The 23,368-nt window shown below is 44.0% G+C and overlaps 1 protein-coding gene across 1 annotated transcript in view; it reads left to right on the top strand.

The window, feature by feature from the left end:
* Nucleotides 1-1,204: 1,204 nt before the first annotated feature.
* The window catches only part of LOC143275020 (DNA replication ATP-dependent helicase/nuclease DNA2-like), a 63,508-nt gene continuing 41,344 nt past the window's right edge, over nucleotides 1,205-23,368 (top strand). Inside the window, exons 1-11 of the mRNA XM_076579082.1 lie at nucleotides 1,205-1,307; nucleotides 2,228-2,364; nucleotides 2,928-2,963; nucleotides 3,587-5,235; nucleotides 6,334-6,426; nucleotides 8,334-8,414; nucleotides 10,324-10,527; nucleotides 13,305-13,329; nucleotides 14,280-14,342; nucleotides 15,006-15,091; nucleotides 18,743-18,862. Coding sequence (XP_076435197.1) covers nucleotides 2,320-2,364; nucleotides 2,928-2,963; nucleotides 3,587-5,235; nucleotides 6,334-6,426; nucleotides 8,334-8,414; nucleotides 10,324-10,527; nucleotides 13,305-13,329; nucleotides 14,280-14,342; nucleotides 15,006-15,091; nucleotides 18,743-18,862 — 2,402 coding nt within the window. The 5' untranslated portion in view covers nucleotides 1,205-1,307; nucleotides 2,228-2,319. The remainder of the gene's footprint in view (nucleotides 1,308-2,227; nucleotides 2,365-2,927; nucleotides 2,964-3,586; nucleotides 5,236-6,333; nucleotides 6,427-8,333; nucleotides 8,415-10,323; nucleotides 10,528-13,304; nucleotides 13,330-14,279; nucleotides 14,343-15,005; nucleotides 15,092-18,742; nucleotides 18,863-23,368) is intronic.

Genomic DNA, 23,368 nt, shown 5'->3' on the forward strand with positions numbered 1-23,368 from the left:
AACCCAGACCCCAGTTATTATAGATATATATATGTATATATATATATATGTGTATTTTTATAATATGAAATGTTTAAAATAATGTGTGTGTGTGTGTGTGTGTGTGTGTGTGTGTGCGCGCGCGCGCGTGTGTGTGTGTGTGTGTGTGTGTGCGCGCGCAAGCGCGGTAACTGTCTCTTGAAAATGCTGGACTAATTTCAAATAAAGGCTTTCATGTATGGACTAGGAGAAAACATAAGCATACAACTATTGTTCAAGCAATGGATGACTCGCAGAGGGAGTAATTAATTGGATAGTTAGTTAATTCGTTACTTATTTAGTCAATTTCATGTGTTTGTTTTAGTTAGTAAGTCTCGGCTAGTTTGGAAGTTAGTTATTAGAATTGATCTATGTCTTTATTTGTTTTCATCATGTGTCGATTTGTTGCTTCACTGTCACTCAGTTGACCCTTTTTGTGGCATGACTTTGTAGCCTTTCACCCCTTCACCAACTGACATAGTCAGTGGCACGGCCAGAGAAGACCGTGCTCTGCTGCTCAGTCACTCTAATAGTGTTCACTGGTGTCAATTGTTCTTATTATCATATACAAGCAACATATAAGTCACATCTGTAACTTTTATGAGCCTCCAGTTGGTCAATGTAAAAACTGTTAGTGTCAGTTTCAAGAAGTTCTCAGAGCGTGCGGACTGACTCATGTACGCGACACAACATCTGCTAAAAGCAAAAAGAAAAAAAAAAGAGAAAGAAAATAATTTAAAAGAAAAGAAAAAAAAAAAGGAAAAAAAAAGAAAAAAAAAAAAGAGAGAAGAAACAAATCAGCCTGTGCATGATCTTCGCATGAACCAAGAGTGTTGATCAGGCCTTGAGAGCCCACGCAAGGTAAAACAATGACATAAACTGACAAAAAGACATAAAAAACAAACAAATAAATAAACAAACAACAACAACAACAAAAAACAACAGCCAAAAAACAATATCAACAACAGCAGCAACAACAACAACAACAAAACACCCGACAAATGGCAACAGTAACAAAAGCACTTCCGAAACTGTTCTTTTTGACAGGAGGCTACGTCATACTTCAAACCTCATGAAATGCATCTCGGACACATTCTTCCAGAGAGTTGAGAGGGGGAGGGGAGGTTGGGGGTTATTAAAAATAATAAATAACTTGGGGTGCATGTTGGACTGGTAATATTTTGATCGGTAACACCGGAAGTGTTTTTCCGCGGCGAAAATGAATGTCTGCTGAAACAAATGTGTGCGCCTCCTCATCTTCCATCAAACCAACGGACTGATCAGACGAGGTTAGTGGTGCTATTTCTACGGAGAGAACCAAGGAATCGCTACAAAGAAAACGAATGGGTATTGTGCAGACCGAATCCACTAAATCTTCTCGTGTCTCAGTTTCTGCATTCCCAGCGGGTCAGCTGAAGCTTCACTGATCAGAGTCGTGACAAAACCGATCTTGATGATTTTTTATTTTATTTTTTATTTTGAATTTCAATGAATTGTTAAGTTAAATATTGATGACCAGGAAATGCTGGTATGCAACTTATGGTGATGACGATGTTGATGATCATTATCATCATCAGCTCGAAGTTGCATAACACAACAGGGATTGTCTCCCTCCATCTCGGGGCTTGTGTGGGTGAAGATCGAGTTCAGATAGATTCATAGAGAAATGGATACAACATATTTATCATCATTATAATTATCAATTTCTGCATGGGGAGTCACCCCACTCATTGTTAATGTTAGAATCTTGGAGTAGAATATCTGTAGGATTATTGTGTTGTGTGGTGTGTGTGTGTGTGTGTGTGTGTGTGTGTGTGTGTGTGTGTGTTATTTTGCTGTTTACATGTTAATTTTGGTTTATAATGAATAGTTTTTTTTTAAAGATTATATTTATTCTATTTATTACTATTTATTTATTTATTTTCATTATCAGCACCAATGCTGTTAGTAGTGTTACATTATATCTTTCATATCCCAAGCAGGGTCAAAGGATTGCATATTGGTCATTTGCTGATTTAAATGTGTGTGTGTGTGTGTGTGCATGTGTGTGTGCGTGTGTGAGTGTGTGTGTGTCACTGCGTGTCATTTTGTGTGTGTGTGTGTGAACGTTTGTGTGTTAGCGTTTGTGTGTGTCCACATATGTATATAAGAGAAAGACTCAAGAGTGTGTATACATATATTTCCCCATTTGTTTTGGGGGGCTTTTCAGTTTTCATTTATCAGGTGACCACAGTATATGGATAATTCATCATCTGCCCAGCATCAGGAACCACTGGTTGAAAGCTGAATGCTGAACAGACAATGAAGCGCTCAACATCCAAGAAAGATGGGCAGCAGAAACCAGAGGTTTGTCAAGATGAAGTTAATGTGTCGTTTCACATTATGATCATGCTAAAACACACATAGTACACACATAGTGACACACACATTGACAGTCACAATCACCTCCCCCCTCACCCCCCACATACATACAGTGATACACACACACACACACACACACACACACACACACACACACCAATCTTACCCAACAATGATACACCATACAAGTTGAGAAAGATGGTGTGAGGGAAAAAAATCTGTCTGTTTCTCTCTCACTGATGTCAGCCTGGAGGTCCCTGATGCCCTCAGTCTGAATCTGTTTTATCCCCGAAAGCGGAGTATGGCTGCCTATATGGTGGGGTAAAAACGGTCATACACATAAAAGCCCACTTGGCATACGAGTGAACATAGGAGTTGCAGCCCTCGAACGAAGAAGGAGAAGAAGATGAATCTGTTTTATCACTTTCTTTTTTTCTTCTGTTTATACTAAGTTTATGCAGTCACATACTGTGAATTTAGATTTATTAATGTAGATGTGTCTAAAACCCAGAACCTTTGGAAGGTGATGTGGTTTTTTTCTGTTGCAGGATGGGACTCAGCAAAAGATCTCATCCTTTTTTCAGGTTTGTTTATGCGTGCGTGCGTGCGTGCGTGCGTGTGTGTGTGTGGTGTCACCATATAGTTTCAACAGGGTCACAGACAACTTCTCACATCAATTCTGTACACAACAGTATATGACAATCTTGGTGTACTGCAAGAAGCAGCATTGCTGTAAGTCTCTGAAATAAGTACCCTGCTTCATGCTTTCTTTCTCTTCTCTAAATCCAGGAATGAAGGGAACATATGTATGGTAGGGATCTTGGAAAAGGGGGAGTATAGTTCATAGAAAATTAGGAACGAAAAAGTTAAAAAGAAGAATAAGAATGACTGATGTTAGTACTTAAGAAGAAAAAAAAAATCATATAAAATGTGTGTGTATAAGTGTTTGGTTTCTTAAGCATGTGAAAAAAATGTGTGGTAAAATTGATTAAAACGAAATACTGATCATTTCAAAGTGCAGTCTGGGTCATTTGCGGTGACATATGTATTATGTATATTATATATGATGTGTGTGTGTGTGTGTGTGTGTGTGTGTGTGTGTGTGATAGATATCCTTCATTCATGCAACTTTGGTAACATTTCTCTTTTTAGTCCAATTTCACACAGGTGATAATTATTTTGGTGTGTTTTTCCTGTCTCTTCACAGCCTGGTCAGGCACAGAGCAAACTGTTCACCAGCGTGACGAAGAAGTCCAAACCACCCTTGTGCCTAAACCGACAGAGCAGCACATCCAAACCAGACACCACCACCACCGTCATCCACTCAGAGCAGAAGTCACATTCCAACAGTGGCAGCAGGAGCTCTATGACAGTTCTGAAAGATTTCAACAGCAGTGCCCCTCAGCATGGCACTCCAGAGAAGTCTCCCTGTGGGGACATGTCTGACCCAGGCAGCCCGGAGTGTATCATCATTCCCGACACCCCAGACAGCAAACCCCTCAAGTCCTGGCCGAAACCGGTCAGTCGAAGCTTCCTGTGCCCTGTGGCCCAGCTTTGTACTATGCCAGGGAAAAAACCGTCACAACCAAAACCGAAGAAAGTTGTGAAGAAGTCTCTTGGGCTTGTGAGCGTGGAGTTTGGGAAGAAACGCTTGAGTGACGATGAAAAGGTGGAGGGGAAGACGAAAGAGAACTCGGTTTTTATGGGTGTGGGCGTGTCAGACTGTTCAGCTGATGCTTCACTCACATCATGTTCGGCTTCAAATTCAAGGACGGATATGGTGGGTTTGGAAATGCACATGAATGCCAGTGATTTTAACCCTGAATCAGGATATTCATCATCGTGTACAGAACCACAAGGGAGCAACACTGTGTTACAATCCGCTGACCAGCACACTGTGCAGTCCAGCACCCCAACCAAAACGTGCAGTGACAGAAACTCTGTCAAGCGAATGGCGGTTCAGGGCCTGTCCCCAAACCCAAAGCGGACAGTTGGGGATGTCGCCCTGATGACAGACAGCAATCCAGACTCCAAACCCTCGACCTGTCAACGCAAGGTGAAGGCCAAACGACAGCTGGCGTCCCTGACAGGGTTCAAGGATGTCAGGGAAATGAACCAGTCTGTCAACCACTACCAGCTGGGAGGAAGCTCTAAAACTGTGACCAAGACGGACGCATCATGCACGAAGGATGACGTTCTGGCAGACATTCTGGGGGAGATGGCTGACACGACAGCGCTGCAGCAAAAGAAGTCAGAGAAGAAAAGGTCTGACCCTATCTCACAGAAACGTGCCGGTCTGATCACGGGTGACAGTGCTGTGAAAGCTGAAAGCGTGAAAATAGGGTCATCAGTTGACACATCTGAGGATGAGGTTTTGAAAGAAATTTTGGGTGAGCTGGACAACAAGTTAGGTCCAAACCTCAACACCGGTCTACCTCAGCACAAGACAAAAATACCTCAGCACAGCACAAAAATACCTCAGCACAGCACAAAAATACCTCAGCAAAGCACCAGTCTACGTCAGCAGGAAACAAAACTCCTCAATCAGACCAGTGATTGTGTAACAAAAGACAGCATTAAATCACATGTCCCACACTCAGCGGACGACAAACCAGCAGTATCAGAACCTTGCAAACTTTCTCCAGACAGGAACACTGCGAGAAAAGGAGAACCGAACTCAGGGAAACAAGCCTCCTGTGATGTGACATTGTGTGATATCACCCCGCAGGCCACAGGGGGTACCCCCACCAAGCTGAGGAGAAAACATTTGAGTGTTGAGGTTGAAGATCCTGTGGACAGTGAGTTGGCCAGCAGTCTGGGACAGTTGTCTCCCTTCAAAAACAGGAGATCAGCAAGGTGAGATGGAAAATATATCAGCTCCTTTTTCTTTTCTTTTTTTTTTTTTTTCCATTCGTATCCCAGGAAGCATAATTCAGTTTTCCAAATTACATGATCTGTGTGCGAGTTTTTCATCAAGGACAAAATTTTTTTTAAGTGTAATGTTTAACAATTGTGATGAAATGTCTGTGTTTGTTCGCGATCTATTGTAATATGTGCATTTGTTATTGCAGTATGGTGTGTACAATTTACTATAAAAGTCATTGGCATAACCTGGCAATACTCAGCAAATCTTATGGTATACATGGTAATGAAATGAATCATTGAACACGGCTAACAAACAACAAACCTTGTAGTATACATGGTAATGAAATGAATGATTAAACACAGCTAACAAACAACAAACCTTATAGTATACATGGTAATGAAATGAATCATTAAACACAGCTAATAAACATTTACGCTTGCTTGGCTTATAGACATACAAACAAGTACGTAAATGCTTGTAACTTATCACATCAGCTGACTTGCATTTGAGATAGTAAACAATTGATCTCACTGGTAATCGTTTTTCTAGGCTGTTATTTTGGAAGAAATTTTGTCAGTTTTGAGGATGTTGATACATGTTTTGGTTTTAAACAGTGAAACTCCAGCATAAACCAGGTGATACTAGCAGGTATGGATCATCTATCTGCTTTAAGATCAACTGGTTGAATTTTCAGTTTTCATTTGTGAGTGTACAAAGATGTCTTTTCTTTTCTGGCATTTAATATCTTTTCAGAATTTTTTTTAATTTTTAATTTTATTTTTATGGTGTTACACTTACAGCATGTGTGTGCGTGTGTGTGTGTGTGTGTGTGTGTGCATTCGTACACACTTTTGAGAGAAAATAGGTGTGTGTCCCTTTATCAGTTTATGCATTTATTTAATGTGTATGTGAGTGTGTGTCTGTGTCTGTGTTTGCGATTGTCTGTATGAGAGGGAGTAAGAGAGAGATCTATGGAGACAGAGAGACTGTTTTTGTGTGTGTTTTGTGTACATGCACCAACACATGTATGTTTGCCCCGTTTCTCTGGCGAAGGAACTTTTTTTTCTTCTTTTTTTTTGTCTCCCCAGAAGCTCGAGTCAGATCCCAGAAGAACCTGAGTCATGCCTGAAGTTCACCGACAGGTGGAACAGATATGTGGTGCAAGGTGTTGACACTGACAGGTGAGCAATGCTATGTACTATGTAGTGCAAGGTGTTGACACTGACAGGTGAGCAATGCTGTGTAGTGCAAGGTGTTGACACTGACAGGTGAGCAATGCTGTGTATTGCAAGGTGTTGACACCGACAGGTGAGCAATGCTATGTAGTGCAAGGTGTTGACACTGACAGTGAGCAAATGCTAGTGTAGTGCAAGGTGTTGACACTGACAGGTGAGCATTGTTATGTAGTGCAAGGGTGTGACACGACAGGTGCGCAATGCAATGTTGTGCTAGGTGTTGACACTGACAGGTGAGGCAGTGCTATGTAGTGCAAGGTTTTGACACTGACAGGAATGCATGTAGTGCAAGGTGTTGACACTGACAGTGAGCATGCGTATGTAGTGCAAGGTGTTACAGACAGGTGAGCAATGCTGGTGTATGCAAGGTGTTGACACTGACAGGTGAGGCAATTTTATGTAGTGCAGTGTAGCAATGTTATGTAGTGCAATGTGTTTGACTACTGACAGTATGCTATGTAGTGCAAGGTGTTGACACTGACAGGTGAGCATGCTATGGATGCAAGGTGTTGACACTGACAGGTGAGCAATGCTATGTAGTGCAAGGTGTTGACACTGACAGGAATGCCATGTAGTGCAAGGTGTTGACACTGACAGGTGAGCATGCTATGTAGTGCAAGGTGTTGACAGACAGGTGAGCAATGCTGTGTAGTGCAAGGTGTTGACACTGACAGGTGAGCAATATTATGTAGTGCAAGGTGTAGCAATGTTATGTAGTGCAATGTGTTGACACTGACAGGAATGCTATGTAGTGCAAGGTGTTGACACTGACAGGTGCGCAATGCTATGTAGTGCACAGTGTTGACACTGACAGGTGAGCAATGCTGTGTATTGCAAGGTGTTGACACCGACAGGTGAGCAATGCTATGTAGTGCAAGGTGTTGACACTGACAGGTGAGCAATGTTATGTAGTGCAAGGTGTTGACACTGACAGGTGCGCAATGCTATGTAGTGCTAGGTGTTGACACTGACAGGTGAGCAGTGCTATGTAGTGCAAGGTGTTGACACTGACAGGAATGCTATGTAGTGCAAGGTGTTGACACTGACAGGTGAGCATGCTATGTAGTGCAAGGTGTTGACAGACAGGTGAGCAATGCTGTGTAGTGCAAGGTGTTGACACTGACAGGTGAGCAATGTTATGTAGTGCAAGGTGTAGCAATGTTATGTAGTGCAATGTGTTGACACTGACAGGAATGCTATGTAGTGCAAGGTGTTGACACTGACAGGTGAGCAATGCTATGTAGTGCAAGGTGTTGACACTGACAGGTGAGCAATGCTATGTAGTGCAAGGTGTTGACACTGACAGATGAGCAATGCTATGTAGTGCAAGGTGTTGACACTGACAGGTGAGCAATACTATGTGGTGCAAAGTGTTGACACTGACAGGTGAGCAATGCTATGTAGTGCAAGGTGTTGACACTGACAGGTGCGCAATGCTATGTAGTGCAAGGTGTTGACACTGACAGGTGAGCAGTGCTAGATAGCGCAGTGTGTTGACACTGACAGATGAGCAATGCTATGTAGTGCAAGGTGTTGATACTGACAGTGAGCAGTGCTATGTACTATGTAGTGCATGGTGTTGACACTGACAGTGAGCAATGCTATGTACTATGTAGTGCAAGGTGTTGACACATGACAGGTGAGCAATGCTATGTAGTGCAAGGTGTTGACACATGACAGGTGAGCAATGCTATGTAGTGCAAGGTGTTGACACTGACAGGTTAGCAATGCTACACATATGATATTGCTTATTTTCCTTTACCTGTCTATCAGATAATCTTTCCTTCTTTCTGTCTGTCTATCTGTCTGTCAGTCTGTTAACTGGCTGATTTATTTTTTTTTATCCATTGCAGGACTTCCCATGACAAAGTCTTGACACTGTCCAAGGAGGGGACCAGTGAGGTCACCAGAACGGCCAGACTTCAGGGCTTCTGGTGAGAACACTTTTACTATACATACCTACACATACTGTTGTACAGGTTACTTTTTGTGAATCTTCCTCCTTAACCCTTTGAGCCCTGACCACTGCTTTACCGCTGGTGGGGAGGGGTGGCATAATGCCTGGCCACTGGTTGAGCGGTGCATAAACACTTGTGTCATGTTTTGCTATTGGTTGACTTATACTGAAGAGCCAATCAGAAAAACCGTAATATCCCGATGCCAGCGAACGGAGTACCAACATTGCCACGCCCCCTCACTGTGTTTTGTGCATGTGCTTTGGATAAAAAAGATCGATTTCTACCATGAAGTGTGCAGAGTCTCAACCTGACACGCCTCCTTTGATCAACTGATTCTGCATGCTCAGATTCATTTTCAACATCACTATCTGTAGCAAAATCATCCGATTCGAATTCCACCTCACTATCAGAGTAATCATTGTCATACTCTACTTCTGATAAATCATCAAGCATATCAATTACTTGCTGCGTTGTGTACAGTTGTTTTCTCACACATTTTGTCCCTGATTTCTGCCCTGACGGGCCAGGTTGAGACTGCACGCTTCAAGTGTTTACGCATCGCTCAACCGGTGGCCGGGCATTATGTCATTTTTCTCCGCCACTGGTAAAGCGGTGGTCAGGGCTCAAAGGGTTAAGGTATAAGGTGGCAGAATGGTTAAGATGCTGATCTGCCAATACAGAGAGTCTGTGAGGGTCTGGGTTCGAATTCTGCTCTCGCCCTTTCTCCCAAGTTTGACTGGAAAATGAAACTGAGCGTCTAGTCTTTCGGATGAGATGTTAAACCAAGGTTCCCTGTACAGCAATTGCTTTGCGCACTGAAAAAGAACCCATGGCAACAAGCGTGTTGTCCTCTGGCAAAATTCTGTAGAAGAAATCCACTCTGATATTCACACAAATATATTATATGCATGCACTCAAGGCCTGATTAAGTGCGTATGGTTATGCTGCTGGTCAGGCTTCTGCCTAGCAGAATATGGATTTGTCCAAACGCAGTGCAGCCTCCTTGTGAAAGTGAAACTGAAACTGAAACTTTCTTGAATCACAACGTACGTGCTGAACATGAAAGTGTGATTTGGGATTCTGTTGCATGTGAGATGCATGTTTGTGTGTCTGCTGGGAACCTGACACTGTCAGGGTTACTGTTGCTTTGTTACACAGTGTCAGTTGTACAGTGTCGCTAGTCTTTCCTACACGTAGAGACAGGGATTGAAAGCAAACTACTACATTACAATGTGTGTGCGCGCACCCTTTTCACACATTGTCACACATTCACGCTCAAAATAAATATGAACGTGTGTGCAGTGATAAGATTCATTGCGTGTGTGGGTGGGTGTTAGCAGGTGGTGGTGGGGGTGCAGCAAGTGAAAATGTATGATGTATATTATATATGAGAAGGAAATATAGGAAAAGATGAACAGGGGAGAGAGAGGGAGAGAGAGAGAGAGAATTTTTGATAGATTTTTTAAAATATAGTTTTACTTAACTCTTCCAAGGTGGTGCTCTTGATTATTCTTTACCATTTACAGTGTAAAATTATGGATGTATGTGACAACTAACACATGTAAATAGCTCTTGAGATTTCTTTTTTTTTCATTTTTAATGATAGTACTGCAAATTGTTCTTTCATGGGTAAGATGTTCTTAGATGTGTGAATGTAATTCTGTGTGATTTGTCTGATTTATGTTGGATCTGTAAATGTAATTTTATGTTATTTCTGTGATATCTGGTAGATACGTGAATGTAGTTTTATGTGATTTCTTGGAATGCTTAAACATGTACACGTCTCTTAAGCGTATACTTCATGTTTCTTTTGTGAGCTACACAACCACACAGTTAATTTCTCTTGAGAGATAACGAAACTGACTTGACTTGACGTGTGCTAAAGGTCAGATACCCACGTGGAGCCAGGAGACATAGTGCACCTGTTACTGTGGGGTCAAGGACAGTACTGGGGTCAAAGCGACGACAATGGAAACGATGACGATGAAGGTCTGATGATCGTTGACGACCACCAGGGTCAGATCATTGTGAACCCTGACCTCCTCCTCTCAGGGACTACCATCGTCTCTGGCGTCTATTGTCTCCGCAGGTGAGCGCTGTGGTTTTTTTAAATTAAAAAAAAAAAAAAATTAATTTTTTTTTTAGGAGAAATCAGTGGATGCCTAAAAGTTCTGCAAATGAGCAGGATAGTTTCAGCATCCCTGGAAGGTTCTTTCTAATGTTTTTTTCTTCTTTTTTTGTTTGTTTGTTCCTTCCATCATCATCATTTTTCTCCTTTCAGTTTTTTCTTTCTTTTTTTTTTCTTTTTTTACTCATATTTTTAATCTGTCTTCTTCCCAATGGCATGTTCAAACACTTACATTACAAGACCATGCAACATATATTACACATACATGATGGTTTCACACAAAATCATATTGCCAGAAAGAGAAGCATGGTATACATACACACACACCCCCTCTCACTCTCTCTCTGTGTCTCCTTTACTCACTCAGTCCCCTCTCTCTCCACAAGGAGAGCACTGTGTTTGTACTGTATTATACAACAGCAAAGCTAGAGTCTGTAGTATCAGTGTTTTCTCTTTTGCAACGGGAATTCATCTACAGCTTAGTCTTTTGTGAAGGACTTTGACTCTAAAACTGGGAGGCAAAATTGAACCGGCTCTTAGCGCTGTAGCCTTGGTGGGCTAGCTGGCCTTTGAGAAGCATCCCAGCGCTGACTGTCATAAAACCCTCTTGGCCGAGAGAGTGGGGATGTAACTTGGGACAAGACACTCTCCACTATAATCAGATTCTAGCTCAGATGGTCGGGACAGCAGTTACCTCCTCTGCTGTTCTGGTGGTCATAGTCAAACATAACTGATATCATAGTCTGTTGTACTGTATTGTGTTGCTGTGTATTGTATTATATTGTACTGTACAATACTGTAATGTACTGTATTGTATTGTGCATGCACTCAAGGCCTGACTAAGTGTGTTGGGTATATGCTGCTGGGCAGGTATCTGCCTAGCAGGTGGGGTGTATGGATTTGTCCACACTCACTGACCCCTCCTTGAGAAACTGAAACTGAACCCCTTTTCTCCAGAGCAAGTGGCTTAGTCGTACAAATAACAATTTATCTGCAGTTTATTTTTGTATTCTTTCAGCTTTGTATGAAAGTTCTGGTCATGAGACTTTGGTGGACATGAATAGGTTGGCTTCTTAATCATTTTTTTGTGTTGAATGTGTGAGCTCACCAAGTTGAACAGTTTCAGTTTCAGTAGCTCAAGGAGGCGTCACTGCGTTCGGACAAATCCATATATGCTACACCACATCTGCCAAGCAGATGCCTGACCAGCAGCGTAACCCAACACGCTTAGTCAGGCCTTGAGAAAAAAAAAAGGTGAATAAATAATAGATAAGCTTACATAAATAAATAAATAAATAAATAATAATTATAATATAAAAAAAATGTAGTAATGATAATAATAAAAAAATAATAATGATAAAAATAATAATAATAATAAATAAATAAATAAATAAGGCAACAATGATGATAAATAAGCAAATAAATGTAAAACATGAAGACACACATTCACACATACACCCACACATGCATAACAGATATGCACCAAACATGCAGTTTCACAGATATGAAAGCACAGTCGAATACAACATATAAACGTACATGAGCTCCAACACACACACACACACACACACACACACACCACACACGTTGAACACTTATGAACAATGTTATGATTGCTGTTCAGTGTCTGTGTGAAGGAATAGCTAAAGCTGCTTGTTTGCCATCGTTTCCTATTCAGTGTCTGTGTGAAGGAATAGCTAAAGCTGCGTGTTTGCCATCGTTTCCTATTCAGTGTCTGTGTGAAGGAATAGCTAAAGCTGCTTGTTTGCCGTCGTTTCCTATTCAGTGTCTGTGTGAAGGAATAGCTAAAGCTGCTTGTTTGCCGTCGTTTCCTATTCAGTGTCTGTGTGAAGGAATAGCTAAAGCTGCTTGTTTGCCGTCGTTTCCTATTCAGTGTCTGTGTGAAGGAATAGCTAAAGCTGCTTGTTTGCCGTCGTTTCCTATTCAGTGTCTGTGTGAAGGAATAGCTAGCGCTGCTTGTTTGCCATCGTTTCCTATTCAGTGTCTGTGTGAAGGAATAGCTAAAGCTGCTTGTTTGCCATCATTTCCTATTCAGTGTCTGTGTGAAGGAATAGCTAAAGCTGCTTGTTTGCCATCGTTTCCTATTCAGTGTCTGTTTGAAGGAATAGCTAAAGCTGCTTGTTTGCCATCGTTTCCTATTCAGTGTCTGTGTGAAGGAATAGCTAAAGCTGCTTGTTTGCCATCATGTCCTGTTCGGTGGAGCTTTGTTCTCCCCAGATCTGCCTGTAAGTTGATTATACAGTTTTTACATATCAGCAGAAGTAAAGCTGCTTCATCTTTCAAAAATCTTTTTCATTTGTTCTTTTTCTTCTGATTAATCTTTCATCTGTTATTACTGTTGTTGTTGTTATTATTATTTTCATTATTGTTATTGTTGTTGTTATCATTATTATAATTATTATTATTACTATTATTATTATTGTTGTTGTTGTTGTTGCTGTTATTGGTTGTTCCTTTCCTTCTGATTAATCTTTTATTTATTGTTATCATTATTATAATTGTTGTTGTTGTTGTTGTTATTATTGTTGTTGTTTTTGTTGTCATCATTAATATCATTATTGTTTCTGTTTACTCTCTCTGGAAATCGTTAATCTGAAATGAGTGTTTCTGATGTATATATGTTGATTCCAAGTGGTGTGATTTTATTAGTTTTGTTATTATTCCTTCTCTTGTCAAGTGTATGATATTTTTAATGCGAAAATATCTTCATGTTTCAGGTCCGTTTTGAATGAAAAGTTCAAGGTAATAAACATTCTCTGTTGTGGTTGTCACTGTATTATTTAGATGTCTGTATTTTCCATTTTTCATGTTCAGTTGACATGATGTGAATTTATAACTTATATGCTGTTTGTGCAATTCAAAATTTCTAATTGTGTGTGTGTGTATGTGCATATAGTGTGTGTGTGTGTGTGTGTGTGTGTGTGTGTGTGTGTGTGTGTGTGTAATGTTGTGTGTGAAAATATATTATGTATGTGTGTGTTTGTGCGCGTGTGTGGGTATAGGTATGTGTGTGTGTACATACACACACACACACACACACACACACACACACACACATAAGGGTGGAGATTTTTACGATCTTCCAGGTCAACATACGTGCAGACCTGCCAGTGCCTGAACCCCCTTCGTGTGTATACGCAAGCATAAGATCAAATACGCACGTTAAAGATCCTGTAATCCATGTCAGCGTTCGGTGGGTTATGGAAACAAGAACATACCCAGCATGCACACCCCCGAAAGCGGAGTATGGCTGCCTACATGGCGGGGTAAAAACAGTTATACACGTAAAAAGCCCACTCATGTATATACGGGTGAACGTGGGAGTTGAAGCCCACGAACGCAGAAGAAGAAGAAGAAGAAGTTTTAAATCATTCTTCTCCAGGTGTGAGTTAACGCATACCATGATTACTTCCCCTGTGGACCAGGTACGAGTATTCTCGTACCAACACACTATTCTAATTTCGTTTATTCTTGCTCAGTACAGTTTGCTTTCTAAACTTTATGGATTGCGGTAGCATGAGAACGAAGCTGTGTTCAACTGATTAAATCAATGATTCCCCGTTCTAGTGAACCGCCCTCCTGCAGTGGTCTCTTGTAGTGCTAGTCCAGGGGAGTTGTAGCAGGGATGTAGCTGTGGGGTAGAAAGGGTTAATACAGTGTCTGTGACTCAAGTCTTGTGGTTGTGTGTGCAGGGAATTGACAGCAAAAATGTCCATATGCTGTACGGCAGTATTATCCACAGTCTCTTCCAGGAGGTTGGTTGTTATTGATCTTTTTTTTGTTGTGGCTTCTTTCAGTGTGCGTACGAAGGTGTTTACCCACACATTTATGCTTGAACACACACACACACACACACACACACACACACACATGGAATATGCCTGCTGTCCGTCGCAGGCAAGACTCTGGCCAGCAGAACTTCGGGATATAGACAATAGACAATCATAACTCTCTGTTTATTTTTTTCAATTATTTATTTATTGATTTATTTGACAGGCGCAATAGCTGAATGGTTAAAGCGTTGAACTTTCTATTTGAGGGTCCCTGGTTTGAATCCTGGTAACGGCACCTGGTGGGTAAAGGGTGGAGATTTTTCCGATCACCCAGGTCAACATATGTGCAGACCTGCTAGTGCCTGAACCCCCTTCGTGTGTATACGCAAGCAGAAGATCAAATAATCATGTTAAAGATCCTGTAATCCATGTCAGCGTTTGGTGGGTTATGGAAACAAGAAAATACCCAGCATGCACACCCCCGAAAGCGGAGTATGGCTGCCTACATGGCGGGGTAAAAATGGTCAGACATGTAAAAGCCCACTCGTGTACATGCGAGTGAACGTGGGAGTTGCAGCCCACAAACGAAGAAGAAGAAGAAGAAGATTTATTCATCCACTCATGTGTGTACAAATGTGTTGACAGGTGCTGAAAGACAGGCTGACCAGTACAGAGGAGATCATGGCTGTGGCCAAGTCCATCGTCAAATCCAACAAATTCCTGCACGACATGTGAGCAAGGGGTTTTGCTGGAAATCCTTCTTTTTGTTTTTTTTGTTATTGTTGTTTTGGTTGGGTTTTTTTTAATGAACATGGTTGGCTGCTGGAAATGTGGTAATGACATGTGCACAGAGAAATACAGAGAGACAGAAAGTGAGACAGAGAGAGAGAGACACACAGAGACAGACACAGAGAGAGACAGACAGACAGAAAGTGAGACAGAGAGAGACAGACACAGAGGGAGACAGACAGACAGAAAGTGAGACAGAGAGAGACAGACACAGAGGGAGACAGACAGACAGAAAGTGAGACAGAGAGAGACAGACAGACAGAAAGTGAGACAGAGAGAGAGAGAGAGAGAGAAAGTGAGGCAGAGAGAGACAGACAGACAGAAAGTGAGACAGAGAGAGACAGACAGACAGAAAGTGGGACAGAGAGACAGACAGAAAGTGAGACAGAGAGACAGACAGAAAGTGGGACAGAGAGACAGACAGAAAGTGAGACAGAGAGACAGACAGAAAGTGGGACAGAGAGACAGACAGAAAGTGGGACAGAGAGATAGAGAGACAGACAGACAGAGAGACAGACAGACAGAGAGACAGACAGAAAGTGAGACAGAGACAGACAGAAAGTGGGACAGAGAGACAGACAGAAAGTGAGACAGAGAGACAGACAGAAAGTGGGACAGAGAGACAGACAGAAAGTGAGACAGAGAGACAGACAGAAAGTGGGACAGAGAGACAGACAGAAAGTGGGACAGAGAGACAGACAGAAAGTGAGACAGACAGATAGAGAGACAGACAGACAGAGAGACAGACAGACAGAGAGACAGACAGAAAGTGAGACAGAGAGAGACAGACACAGAGACAGACACACAGAGAGAGAGACAGACAGAAAGTGAGACAGAGAGAGACAGAGAGACAGACACAGGGAGACAGACAGACAGAAAGTGAGACAGAGAGAGACAGAGAGACAGACACAGAGAGAGACAGACAGACAGAAAGTGAGACAGAGAGAGACAGACAGACAGAAAGTGAGACAGAGAGAGACAGACAGAAAGTGAGACAGAGAGAGACAGACAGACAGAAAGTGAGACAGACAGACAGAAAGTGAGACAGAGAGAGAGAGACAGAGAGAAAGTGAGACAGAGAGACAGACAGAAAGTGGGACAGAGAGACAGACAGACAGAGAGACAGACAGACAGAGACAGACAGAAAGTGAGACAGACAGAGACAGAGAGACAGACACAGAGGGAGACAGACAGACAGAAAGTGAGACAGAGAGAGACAGAGAGACAGACAGAGAGAGACAGACAGAAAGTGAGACACAGAGAGAGAGACAGACAGAAAGTGAGACAGAGAGACAGACAAAAAGTGAGACGGAGAGACAGACAGAAAGTGAGACAGACAGAGAGAGACAGACAGAGAGACAGACAGAAAGTGGGCCAGACAGAGAGAGAGAGACAGACAGAAAGTGAAACAGAGAGACAGACAGAAAGTGGGACAGAGAGACAGACAGAAAGTGAGACAGAGAGACAGACAGAAAGTGGGACAGAGAGACAGACAGAAAGTGAGACAGAGAGAGACAGACAGACAGAGAGACAGACAGAAAGTGAGACATACAGAGAGAGAGAGAGACAGACAGACAGAGAGACAGACAGAAAGTGAGACAGAGAGAGACAGAAAGAGAGGCAGACAGAAAGATAGGGGTGGAGGGGGGTGTGGGGGGGAACAGAGAAATGGGGATGAGAGGAAGTGAGATAGTTTTTGCTTTAGTGTGTGTGTGTGTGTGTGTGTGTGTGTGTGTGTGTATGAATGTGCATGTACTTGGATGTGTGTCTGTGTGTGTATGTAAGTGTGTGTGTGTGTGTCTCTGTGTGTATGTGCATTTGCGTGGGGGGGTGTTTTTGTATATTAGTGTGTTTTGTGTGCATGACTTATACTGATTTTACACACACTGCACCACACCACACCACACCGCCCCACACCACACCACACCACCAGACACCACACCACACCACACCACCCCACACCACACCACACCACACCACCAGACACCACACCACACCACACCACACCACCAGACACCACACCACACCACCAGACACCACACCACACCACACCGCCCCACACCACACCACACCACACCACACCACACCACCAGACACCACACCACACCACACCACCAGACACCACACCACACCACACCACACTACCCGATACCACACCACACCACCAGACACCACACCACACCACACCACACCACACCACCAGACACCACACCACACCACACCACACCACCAGACACCAGACACCACACCACACCACACCACCAGACACCAGACACCACACCACACCACACCACCAGATACCACACCACCAGATACCACACCACACCACACCACACCACCAGACACCACACCACACCACACCACACCACCAGACACCACACCACACCACCAGATACCACACCACACCACACCACACCACACCACACCACACCACCAGACACCACACCACACCACACCACCAGACACCACACCACACCACACCACACCACACCACCAGACACCACACCACACCACCAGATACCACACCACCAGATACCACACCACACCACACCACACCACACCACACCACCAGACACCACACCACACCAGACACCACACCACACCACACCACACCACCAGATACCACACCACACCACACCACACCACACCACACCACACCACCAGACACCACACCACACCACACCACACCACCAGACACCACACCACACCACCAGATACCACACCACCAGATACCACACCACACCACACCACACCACCAGACACCACACCACACCACACCACCAGACACCACACCACACCACACCACACCACCAGATACCACACCACACCACACCACACCACACCACACCACACCACCAGACACCACACCACACCACACCACACCACCAGACACCACACCACACCACACCACACCACCAGATACCACACCACCAGATACCACACCACCAGATACCACACCACACCACACCACCAAACACCACACCACACCACACCACACCACCAGACACCACACCACACCACACCACACCACCAGACACCACACCACACCACCAGACACCACACCACACCACACCACACCACACCACACCACCAGACACCACACCACACCACACCACCAGACACCACACCACACCACCAGACACCACACCACACCACCAGACACCACACCACACCACACCACCAGACACCACACCACACCACCAGACACCACACCACACCACACCACCAGACACCACACCACACCACCAGACACCACACCACACCACACCACACCACACCACACCACCAGATACCACACCACCAGACACCACACCACACCACACCACACCACACCACCAAACACCACACCACACCACACTACCAAACACCACACCACCAAACACCACCAAACACCACACCACCAGACCTCATACCACACCACACCACCAAACACCACACCACCAAACACCACACCACACCACACCACCAAACACCACACCACCAAACACCACACCACACCACACCAAACACCCAGAGGTCCATGGAAGAAGATTTGTACACCCGTGACACACGCTGACAGATGTGCCGACGATGACAATGGTGTCTCCACACAGGTACGGACAGAATGTAACGGAGGCCAAGGTGCTGGAGGAGATAGAGGCCTACGTTGGTCCTCTGCAGACCTGGCTGGGGAATCATGTGCCCTCTGTTAGGGGCAGAACCCTCCCTCACAGGTACCGGCTTTCTTCATGTCACACCTCTCACAGGTACTAGCTTCTTTCTCCATATCACATCTCTCAATGGTTCTGGCTTTCTTCATGTCACACCTCTCACAGGTACTTGTTTTCCTCATGTCACACCTCTCACAGGTACTGGCTTCTTTCTTCATGTCACACCTCTCACAGGTACTGGCTTCTTTCTTCATGTCACACCTCTACAGGTACTGGCTTTCTTCATGTCACACCTCTCACAGGTACTGGCTTCTTTCTTCATGTCACACCTCTCACAGGTACTGGCTTCTTTCTTCATGTCACACCTCTCACAGGTACTGGCTTCTTTCTTCATGTCACACCTCTACAGGTACTGGCTTTCTTCATGTCACACCTCTCACAGGTACTAGCTTCTTTCTTCATGTGTCACCTCTACAGGTACTGGCTTTCTTCATGTCACACCTCTCACAGGTACTGGCTTCTTTCTTCATGTCACACCTCTACAGGTACTGGCTTTCTTCATGTCACACCTCTCACAGGTACTGGCTTCTTTCTTCATGTCACACCTCTCACAGGTACTGGTTTTCTTCATGTCACACCTCTCACAGGTACTGGCTTTCCTCATGTCACACCTCTCACAGGTACTGGCTTCTTTCTTCATGTCACACCTCTCACAGGTACTGGCTTTCCTCATGTCACACCTCTCACAGGTACTGACTTTCTTCATGTCACACCTCTCACAGGTACTGGCTTCTTTCTTCATGTCACACCTCTACAGGTACTGGCTTTCTTCATGTCACACCTCTCACAGGTACTGACTTTCTTCATGTCACACCTCTCACAGGTACTGGCTTCTTTCTTCATGTCACACCTCTCACAGGTACTGACTTTCTTCATGTCACACCTCTCACAAGTACTGCCTTCTTTCTTCATGTCACACCTCTCACAAGTACTGCCTTCTTTCTTCATGTCACACCTCTCACAGGTACTGGCTTCTTTCTTCATGTCACACCTCTCACAGGCACTGGCTTTCTTCATGTCACACCTCTCACAGGTACTGGCTCCTTTTTCCATATCACATCTCAATGGTTCTGGCTTTTTTCATGTCACAGATCTCACAGGTACCAGCTTTCTTTATGTCACACCTCTCACAGGTACTGACTTTCTTCATGTCACACCTCTCACAGGTACTGACTTTCTTCATGTCACACCTCTCACAGGTACTGGCTTCTTTCTTCATGTCACACCTCTCACAGGTACTGCCTTCTTTCTTCATGTCACACCTCTCACAAGTACTGCCTTCTTTCTTCATGTCACACCTCTCACAAGTACTGCCTTCTTTCTTCATGTCACACCTCTCACAAGTACTGCCTTCTTTCTTCATGTCACACCTCTCACAAGTACTGCCTTCTTTCTTCATGTCACACCTCTCACAGGTACTGGCTTTCCTCATGTCACACCTCTCACAGTACTGGCTTCTTTCTTCATGTCACACCTCTCACAGTACTGACTTCTTTCTTCATGTCACACCTCTCACAGTACTGACTTCTTTCTTCATGTCACACCTCTCACAGGTACTGACTTCTTTCTTCATGTCACACCTCTGCAGGTACTGGCTTCTTTCTTCATGTCACACCTCTCACAGGTACTGGCTTCTTTCTTCATGTCACACCTCTCACAGGTACTGACTTTCTTCATGTCACACCTCTCACAGGTACTGGCTTCTTCATGTCACACCTCTCACAGGTACTGGCTTCTTTCTTCATGTCACACCTCTCACAGGTACTGGCTTCTTTCTTCATGTCACACCTCTCACAGGTACTGGCTTTCTTCATGTCACACCTCTCACAGGTACTGGCTTTCTTCATGTCACACCTCTCACAGGTACTGACTTTCTTCATGTCACACCTCTCACAGGTACTGGCTTCTTTCTTCATGTCACACCTCTCACAGGTACTGGCTTCTTTCTTCATGTCACACCTCTCACAGGTACTGGCTTCTTTTTCATGTCACACCTCTCACAGGTACTGGCTTCTTTCTTCATGTCACACCTCTCACAGGTACTGGCTTCTTTCTTCATGTCACACCTCTCACAGGTACTGGCTTTCCTCATGTCACACCTCTCACAGGTACTGGCTTTCTTCATGTCACACCTCTCACAGGTACTGACTTTCTTCATGTCACACCTCTCACAGGTACTGGCTTCTTTCTTCATGTCACACCTCTCACAGGTACTGCTTCTTTCTTCATGTCACACCTCTCACAGGTACTGGCTTCTTTCTTCATGTCACACCTCTCACAGGTACTGACTTTCTTCATGTCACACCTCTCACAGGTACTGGCTTCTTTCTTCATGTCACACCTCTCACAGGTACTGGCTTTCTTCATGTCACACCTCTCACAGGTACTGGCTTTCTTTCTTCATGTCACACCTCTCACAGGTACTGGCTTTCATGTCACACCTCTCACAGGTACTTGTTTTTCTTCATGTTCACACCTCTCACAGGTACTGCTTTCTTCATGTCACACCTCTCACAGGTACTGGCTTTCCTCATGTCACACCTCTCACAGGTACTGGCTTCTTTCTTCATGTCACACCTCTCACAGGTACTGGCTTCTTTCTTCATGTCACACCTCTCACAGGTACTGGCTTCTTCTTCATGTCACACCTCTCACAGGTACTGGCTTTCTTCATGTCACACCTCTCACAGGTACTGGCTTCTTTCTCATGTCACACCTCTCACAGGTACTGGCTTTCTTCATGTCACACCTCTCACAGGTACTGGCTTCTTTCTTCATGTCACACCTCTCACAGGTACTGACTTTCTTCATGTCACACCTCTCACAGGTACTGGCTTTCTTCATGTCACACCTCTCACAGGTACTGGCTTTCTTCATGTCACACCTCTCACAGGTACTGGCTGTCTTCATGTCACACCTCTCAGGGTACTGGCTTTCTTCATGTCACACCTCTCACAGGTAATAGTGACTTCTTTCTTCATGTCACACCTCTCACAGGTACTGCTTTCTTCATGTCACACCTCTCACAGGTAATGCTTCTTTCTTCATGGTCACACCTCTCACAGGTACTGGCTTCTTTCTTCATGTCACACCCTTCACTGGTACTGGCTTCTTCTTCATGTCACACCTCTCACAGGTACGGGTACTTTCTCATTACATACACACTTCACAGTGACTCGCTGTTCTCTCAGTACACACCTCTCACAGTACTGCTTTCTCTATGTCACACCTACTTACAGAAGTTGCACTTCAATATTGTTCAGACAGGTACTGGTCGTCATCCTTTTACTGAGATTGTCTGTTCTTCCATGTACTCTTATTATTTACTGATGTCTATCTGTATCTGTACTTTATGTCATTTCAACCTCTCTACTGACTTGAAATTGTGTACCTTCCTAGGGAGAGTTGTCCACCTGTCCCAATTTGTTATCTTTTTACTCTAGTTTTTTTCGTGTATTGTAGTTTTTATTATTGTTTTTATGTTAATGTATTTCTTTTACTGTTTTGTCACAGCACTTTCTCTGTGTGAACATGGGTTGATTGTTCTAGGGGGTGTGTTGAAGCGATCGCGCACTGGTTGTTCTTCTTTTTTTTCTTCTGCCTGCAGTTTTATTTGTTTTCCTGTCGAAGAGGATCTTTCTACAGAATTTTGCCAGGGACATCCCACAGGTTGCCATGGGTTATTTTACGTGTGCTGAGAGCACGCAGCACATGGGACCTCAGTTTATCGTCTCATCTGAATGACGAGAGCCCAGACCACCACTCAAGGTCTAGTGGAAGGGGAGAAAATACTAGCGATTGTGCCGGGATTTGAACCAGTGCACTCAGATTCTCTCGCTTCTCTCGCTTTAACCCTGGAACAGCACTCAAACCGTTCCCACAAGTTCATGTTTTCCAGTTTGGATCAGCCCCTGTGCTGTCTTGTTGTCAGCTGCTGGGCAGCTTTGCCACACTCCTGGTGCACTGAGGTTCAGCTGGGAGTCACTCTGCTCATTGTAGGTGATGAAGCTGCACCAGGGCCAAACTTCGTGTGTATTCTGATGTGACTGAATGTCTGAGTGTGTCCTAAAAACGTTGTGTTCCTGAAAAATTCAAAATGTTCTTAAAAGAAATGAAGTCCACGTTGTTCCTCAAAAATGAGTTCAGAAGGGCTAGCATCTCTGTATGAATATGTTATTGTAAAATGTCTTTGTTTGTTGATTTCTTTACTTGTAGGTTTAACTGGTGGATAATTCTTTAACCCCCTTAATTTCAGTTTCAGTTTCTAAGGAGGCGTCACTGCGTTCGGATGAATCCATATACGCTACATTACATCTGCTAAGCAGATGCCTGACCAGCAGAATAACCCAACATGCTTAGTCAGGCCTTGAGTGCATGCTTAAATATTTATGTGCCTATCAGGGTGGATTTCTTCAACAGCATTTTGCCAGAGGACAACACTCTCATTGCCATGGGTTCTTTTTCAGTGTGCCAAGTGCATGCTGCACACGGGACCTTGGTTTATTGTTT

Source organism: Babylonia areolata, chromosome 29 (genome assembly GCF_041734735.1).
Source record: "Babylonia areolata isolate BAREFJ2019XMU chromosome 29, ASM4173473v1, whole genome shotgun sequence".
In the NCBI taxonomy this organism is placed as follows: domain Eukaryota; kingdom Metazoa; phylum Mollusca; class Gastropoda; order Neogastropoda; family Buccinidae; genus Babylonia; species Babylonia areolata.